The sequence below is a fragment of the Apteryx rowi genome, unplaced genomic scaffold (assembly GCF_003343035.1).
Source record: "Apteryx rowi isolate R43461 unplaced genomic scaffold, aptRow1 scaffold_69, whole genome shotgun sequence".
In the NCBI taxonomy this organism is placed as follows: Eukaryota; Metazoa; Chordata; class Aves; order Apterygiformes; family Apterygidae; genus Apteryx; species Apteryx rowi.
Genome location: NW_020450971.1, coordinates 247,251 through 255,211, shown reverse-complemented (window position 1 = coordinate 255,211; position 7,961 = coordinate 247,251). Strand labels below are relative to the sequence as shown.

At 43.5% G+C, this 7,961-nt stretch overlaps 1 protein-coding gene across 1 annotated transcript; it reads right to left on the bottom strand.

The window, feature by feature from the left end:
* Positions 1–637: 637 nt before the first annotated feature.
* LOC112975807 (cis-aconitate decarboxylase-like) lies at positions 638–7,011 on the bottom strand. The gene is made up of 6 exons (XM_026086343.1): positions 6,991–7,011; positions 6,344–6,398; positions 3,294–3,481; positions 3,021–3,113; positions 2,587–2,792; positions 638–1,556 (listed from the first exon to the last, which is right to left on the bottom strand). The coding sequence occupies exons 1-6, from the start codon at positions 7,009–7,011 to the stop codon at positions 638–640; spliced, it is 1,482 nt and encodes a 493-aa protein (XP_025942128.1).
* Positions 7,012–7,961: the final 950 nt, after the last annotated feature.

Below are 7,961 nucleotides of genomic sequence, written 5' to 3'. Positions count from 1 at the left end.
GGTCCTTGAACCATCTGTTGTACACAGAGAGGTGACAAACACTTCCCAAATGCTGGGAAAAATGGGAAGATTTTACATGAAAGAAAAAAAAAAGGAAAAGAAAAATCCCTCCATGCCTGAGAGTTTTGCAGACAGGGTTGTTTACAGTAACTCACAGATTTTTTTTCATCTGGTCAGCACAGCTAAACATGATCTAGACAGTGCCCAGAACAGCATTAAGAAAAGCACATAACTTTGTGGTTGAACTTTCTCTTCTTTCCAGACTTTGAGTTTAGGCATTCTCTACAGAAATACATTTGAATGCAACTTTAAAAATATCTAGACTCTCTCTCGTGAGGGACTAGCTTCCACATGATACCCCAGAATTCTCATCGATTTCCATGGGATTTTTTGGTATTTGTGATGGCCTTTCAGCTGCTCAGACAACACAACTGTGAGCTGAAACTTAATCTGTGCACTAAGCACTCACACAGACACACCTCCTGCCTCATGGGCTCCTTAGGTATTAAAGCATCTACTTAGACTTCAAGGGGCAGAAACTTTTCTGTATTGGAAATGAATAGTAAAGCACCAATGAAGAAAGGAAACAGACTTTCACCTGGGTATGTCCCTTACCCAAACCCCACTTTCCCTGCCCTCACARGGTGCAGGCCAGCTGGGAACTATCCGACAGATTCTCTAGGTTGTCCACTGTAGTGATGATGGTTTCTATTTTTTCTTCTGAAAGCACATGAGAGGCATTGGATCGAAATTTCTTCAGGAGTGATTCTCTGCTCAGAGGCTTCCTCCAGTGCCCATAGAAAGTGTCACATTTGCCTGTCAGGACATCCCCRCTGTGCAGGAGCAGTGCTACCTCTCCATACATCTTGTCAAAGTTGGCCACATTATCTTCAGGATGCTCCACCACCACTTTGTCCAGCAGCTCCCTCAATTCCTGCCGGTGGATGCTGTTTTCTGAGAAGGAGCTAAGGCCCACTTCACCATCCAGCAAGGCAGTACAGGCATTGAACTGAAAGGAGTGTCTGGCCTGGTGTTCAGAGCTTGGAAAAGGCCTATTAATGTACTTTGATACTGGGATCTTCAGCACAATGGTGCGGATCAAAGAGGGAGAGAAAGACCCTGCATAATTGATGAACAGGTTCCGGACAGACAAGGCAGCATCAACCACCCAGTGCATCCCCAGGTGGGCTGGGAATCGCTTGAAAGCAACGTCCTGCTTCTCCAAGAGGAATTCATGATGGTCACTTGGTACAGAAAGTGGTTTGGGTTGATAAACACTGTAGAACGCACTAAATCCAGAGCAACCAGGGATATCATCCAGAATGAAAGGGTTAGCTTCCATCCCTCGGGCAGCCAGCAGTGCTGCTTCAAAGCCCAGGCGAGCAGCATTTCCCATATGCAGTGGCTTGGCTTGGGTGGCAGCATTTGCCATTGGTGCCCCCGCAAGCGAAGCAGCGATGCCCAAGGCATGTGTGCACTGGGCTATGCTGAGAGAGAGCAGTTTTGCTGTGGCAGCTGCACTGCCCATGGTACCAACCACAGAAGGAGGATGGAACCTAAAGAGGAAATTGCCGGTATAAGCACCCCTACCTGCTTGGCAGAACATAGCACAGGGAGTACCAAAGCACCTCACCTAACAAACTTGCCCATTGGACTGGAAAGGAAATGCCATGTGCTAGTGGCAGTGAAACTCCCATGAGTTACAAGAAACTTTCATGAGCTAGTGAAAATCCATCATGGGTCCATTGCAGATAGGATTCACCTGTCTCAGAATTTAACCACCTAAAAACTAAGCATCTGCTTGAAACTTCTGAATCAACAGAGTGAGATCAGCATCTCCAGAAAGAAATTTTTAATTTTTCCTGAGAGTGGGTGGCATGACACAGTTTGCGTCCATACAGCTAAACTTTCCCCCTCCCAGACAAAAAAGATGGCCTCATCCCACCTGCCTAAGGATAACAGTCCCTGGTCCATGCTATCCCTTAGATCATGCCAGAGCACTGCCTGGTGAGTGGCAGTTGTCACAGGCAGGAATTGTGCCAGGAGATGCCCACAGCTAATCTGTCTGCAAGCCTTTGGCCACTGTCTGACCTGTGCCCTCGCTCTGGTTAGCTTAGATCAATACACTGCAGTCTCCAGTGTTAGTCCTCTTGATGGTTATTTTTGAGGCAAGAGAAGGAGGTCACCAAGATGAAAATGAGACAAGCAGTGCCTCATCAGCTGATGGTGGAACTGGCCTTTGGCTTTCAGAAGGGCTTTCTTCTGATTCTGAGGTCAACTGGGCTTAGACTGTCATTTTAAAATCTTGAGGAGGCTTGTTAACAGATTTACCAACCCTCTCCTATCCTCGCTCTTTCTAGCCCTGATGAACCTCCAGTGAAATATGATTGGCTTCTAATTTTGTATAGTCTGAGACCTGCACAGTTGCCTAAAGGGCTTGGTACAGTGGCCATGAGCCTGCAGAGCTATGTGAGTTACCAAGAGGAGGCATATTGCATTCTTATGCTTGTTTTTCTTAAGAAAATTGCTGCATCATGCTCTAGCCCTGCTTACTCAGGCCCACTAGGTGAAGAAAGGAAGATTTACCTTTTGGGAATGTTGTGAGCCTCACTGGAGAAATGCATGAGCCTTCCTTGCACTTCCAGACCCACATTAAAGGCCAGCAGGAAATCCAGGCCATTGGGTTTGGTGCTTGGAGGTAGCATCTGGGAAGCTGCCAGAAGAGCTGGCAGAACAGCTCCTGAAGGGTGAGTAGCAGGGTGCCAGGTATCATCAAAGTCCATGGAGTGAGTCTACCAGCGAAATGGAGATATGGACATGCTAGTGCAAGGTCAGTAACAACATCCTCCCAGCCATTCAGTGTCACCCATGTTACTGCTCTAAAAGCACTATATGCAACACTGCAGAGCAGCCCATGGCTTTTTGGCCCCATTATCCTCCCAGGCCCCTGACTGCTTCCAGTAACATTAACTGGTGTCTTGAAAGGACCACAGAGCTCCTTCTGGAAGAGTCTGCCTTACCGCAACTCCATTGGTGAATGCAGCCAGTGTTGGGGAGAGCTTTATGCCTGGCTTGCCATAGACAGAGCTCACGGCAGCCGAAGAATACAGTTCCTGTGAAAGAGAGGGAAATCCAGGTGAGGACCTTGAGAGAAGTAGCGATTGTGTGACGCCAGAAAGCCCCCTTCTGCAAGGCAAAAGTCCTGCTTCACCCACAAAGTAAGGCTTTGCTTRTGGTGATGGTGTCAGAATGGGGACCACATAAATGCATGGTAATATAGGGGTTGCACCTACCCGGCAGTACTTCAGAGCAATATTGAACACGTGTGTCGTGCTGCCCACAAGGCCAACCCCAATGCTGTCGAGGATCATCCTCTTGCTTCTGTGACAGACTGCCTTGGACAAGTGCACAGGTTGAACTGCGTGGATGAAGGAGGCAAAGCTGCTGGTCACGGTCTCCTCCGGAGCACTCCTGGCCTCCACTGCAGCACCAAGGGAGAGGGAAGGGGTAAGACTTATGTGGGCCATGTGCTAACAGCTCACAAGTCTTCATCCTTTGGTCCCAGTGAATTTACTCAAGGGTAAAGAGAGCTGGAGAGCACAGGACTCAGCCAGCACCTCCCTTGGGTCAGAAGGTTGGGTACAGCCCTAAGGATTTGGGAGATGTGGTACAGCTTCCCTGTGCTCTCCAGGCTGTGAGCATCTCCTTGGACATGCCATTTAGGCCCAGAGTCACATCTCTTCATGCACTTGACTGAATCTAGGAGAGAACTATCATTGCTTCAGGCTCCTTCTATAGTCAGTGGAGATATGTTCCTGGAGTGGGGGATTACCATCTTGTCCAACTGAGGTGCCATTTCTCCCTCTAAGCCAGCACATAAAACCCCTAGATGAGCAGGCTGGTGTGACTCCTGTCTCTCTCCACAAGTTTCTCAGGCCACAGGGATAACAGCATGCCTTAGCTCTTAATGCCTTTATGTTCTGTAAGGACTGCACTGTGCTATGGTCTTCAGCTAGGGACAATCTTGAAAAACTGTAGTGAGGAAGAAAGAAATCACGCAGTACCCTAAATTTACCTCCTCAGGAGGTTTCACAAGGTTGCAGGCGAAGCAGTTTCAGGGCTCAGCCACATACCCCCACCTTGGGTCTCAAACAACCACATTTTGGGGGGGTCAACACAAATTATGTCCCTATATCTGGAGAAAAGTCAGAACAGGTGCCCTACTACATTGCCTGTGGTGTGCTGTGGTGAGTGAATTATACAAAAACAAAACTAGACTTAATCCCAGCTGGGTCAGGTGAAGCTTCCACTATTTTAGGCAAGCAGGACTAGACCCAACACCTGGATTTATCTATAAGTTTGGTCCTAGAAGGTGCTCAGGTGTATAGACTCAGCCAGCAAAACTTTTAAGCCCTATACACCCAAAAGTATGTTAGTGCTTGAAAAAAAGGCCTTCATGGGTTCTTTCATAGTCAGTTCAGCATATCAGAGGATCTAACCTGTGCTTCAGAAACAGCTTAAAGTAGATCTCCTATACTCGGTKTTTGAAGGAAGGTGATTTCCTGCCTCTGAAACCACCTTTGCTCTTAGACAAGAAGCAACATATCCACCTTCCCAAAGCAAAGTCAGTTTCTGTATTCATGTCATGTCAGGTAGAGCTGGACAGATAGCAGAAAGTATTAGCATTTTTGTGTCTGGGAGTTACCACTTCCAAATTTTTGGAGGTATTATAATTCTGTGGAAAACATCTAGTTTGGGAACACTGAACTGTTTTTCTTCAATGACTAATTGCTTTGTTTTGATGAATTACAAATGACATTTTGAAAAGGCACATAGTAAGACTACGGAAACTATAAAATTCAGTGTAGTTCATATGTGCATGATTGCAAATCTTTCTATATATACATACACACATGCACACACTCTCACATGCACACACACAAATAAGACCCAGCATGTATGTCCAAATGAAACTAATCCCACAAAAAAAGTTAAGATGAATCAAGGAAGAAAGTAAATATATTTTGTTTCAACATCTTACAGGAAACCTCATCAACATCAGCAGGTACACATGAGACTATTTTTTCATCAGAAAATGTTCCAATTAAAAAATGACCATCCCTAATTTCATTAGGAAGTATTTATTTTCAAATGTCATGGCTACTGACTCACAGTTTGCTTGGAACTGTTTGGACTCACCTAAAGTCTAGGAGTCTAAAAACCACTTGTAAACACAGCTGAGAATCTCATCATTGCTGTGACTCACTGAAATAAAATTCACACCTTGCAGCAGCAGTATGAAATATATTGCTGTAGGAATCCGTAACACTCAGCAGTTTGGAAACCTTCTGCCGACAAAATCTGTGTTCTCTCTGTGTACTCTGAGACTATCTTCTGTATACCAGAAACAAAAGCACCAACGCCCTCAGCAAGAGGGAAACAGTGAAGTCAAACTAGATTGGAGGAATGGAAAGAAAATCAGTCTGAATCACACTGCACCCGTAAGATTCTGACTGCTTCCTTCCCATCATGAAATGCTCTTTGTCACTTCAGTAAACAGTGACATTTTTAACCCTTCTGTTAAAGATACTTCTTGACACCAGTGTTTTCATCCTGGTATGACAGCTGTGCAATAGAACTAACTTACTAAATAAAAATGACCTTGTGTAATAAGCTTGTCCAAGAGCTAATAGACTTGCATGGATTATTATTATTTCTGTTGCTCTTAGTTGTTCATTAAGTTCTCTGAATTGCATTAGTTTTGTTAATAATACATACAAAATAAGTTAATATACAAATTCATAAAAGATCAAATGGCTACACAGCAAAATTATGCTTAATTTGATTTCGTAGAGAAACTTCGGATGTGCGATACTGCAGAAGACAGTACATTGGCTGTGAGATATTACAAGAAGAGTCATTGATGAATTACTCTAAGAAATGTTAATAACAAGATGAAATGTAATAAAGAAGCAAAGACAAATAGAGGAGTTAAGAATCATGTCTGAGCAATCCAGTAACAGCTACAATTAAAATATTTTAAGATTATGGTCAAAATGTAAGAATTTGGAAAATATGGTTTAAACTCAGGTAAATATCCTATTTTAGCACAGGGCTACTAAGCAACATTTTTACCCCATGTTACTTTTTTCCTAGTTCTTTGGCAACCAAGGACAATAATTAACATAAGAAGACTCTCCAGGATGCTTTCTCTTCCAAGAATTTGAGAAGTTTTTCTCAGTATGCTTAACCCAGCTCCTGTTTTTTATAAGTAATGACACAATTATTTTGAGATGTTCTCTAAAAAAGAAGAGAGAATGCTGTTATGCCGAGAGATACAAACCATGAGCAGCAGTTTTATGTACTTGTCGGGAGCTTGCCAAGATCTTCTGGGATTTCTAGAGTAAAGACAGAGAAAGATCATTTGTCATCTAAGCTGCCTGAACTTTCTCAGAGCCGTTTTACCATCTGTGCCTCTAACATGGCATAGTAAGATGCTCATAGACCAAATAAGTGGATAAAACTAAATTTCAGAGCCTACACTCTTAAGGAGAAAAATTGTTTTCCAAAGCCGAGTCCAGCAGGGGTGCCAAGAATAGCCAGAAGAGAAGGCAATACAGTAGAAGGGGCAGCACAGTCTTTTAAGATCTACCATGCAGTCCTCTTACAGCTGTGAGGAGGAACCAGCTCAGAATGGACATGAGGAGTAAGAAACATGCAGTATTTCCCAACAACAACGAAACCTCCATATGGCACTGTACAAAACACGTTTGGGATACATGAAAGGAGTAAGCACAGAAGGAACAGGTTAGTAACCATGAAAAGTGTCTGTGAAAACCATCTGATTTTGTTAATATTGGGGCAGATTCCCATTTAATGTCATGACAATTTTGAATACTTGAGGAACTGCTCCAATAGTGAAATTATCTCTTTAGAGCAAAAAGGAAGAGATCAGAGATGGACAGATTTTGTACATGAAGGAGTATTTACCTGCAAAGTTAAGTAGACCATTCTGATGGCTGTTAACACTGCTTAGTCTCCAGCTCTGAACTGCTCTATTCGAGTGATGGGAGAGGTGTCTGTCTGAAAGGTGCTTTGGTGTCAGGGTTTATATATGCTTCTGAAAGGCAATTTGCTGCTTCTTTTTTTTTTTTTGCAACTGAATTTCAAGTGTGATGACATCAGCCTCTGGAGACTGAGAGGGTGGGGGGAATAGATGAGGGGGGGTGGTTTTTCTGTGCTGAACAGAAGGGAAACCCCTTTGGTTTCAGGAAATAAAAAAGATTTAGGACAATAACTGACAAAGTTCAAGGAACTTCTTGTTTCCAAAATGCCACAGGTGCCAATGTGTGAAGCAACTGGCCCTAGGCTCCTCCTACAGAGGAGGACTATAAAAATGGTACCTACCAGGAAATGAGAGGGACAAGATCATCCTCCCATTGAGCTGAAGTGTCACCAAAACAGGTAATCCAAGCTGCAGAGACAGGAGTGTGGTATTGGTGTTTTTCTTTGATGCTTATTTTAAATACATTCAGTATTCTGTCATTTGACTGAATCTTTTCATAAGTCTCCTTCTTCTAAATAGTCAGCTCTGCAATGTTGCCTTTCATGTGTTGCAGGTTCATTGAAATGTTAATATAGAAGTGAAATCTATGATGTAGGTTCCAGGAGACACTGGGAGCCTTCATTCATCCCTAGGTGAATGCCTGGACTTTGGGGAAATGTTTGGGGGTCATTTAATATTATGCATATTATTGTGTACAAAATAACAGTTTAAAGTGATATATTTTGCATACAGCTGTATAAAAACAGCTTGAATTTTCTACTAAATGTTAGCCAGACCCTTGATCACTGTGAATGTAGCAATGCATCTTAGGCAACTTCGTGCTGATTTTCACCAGATGAGATTCAGGGTTGTGATATGTATTCCTGCTGCGTAGAGTTGTTGGGTACTGTTAATC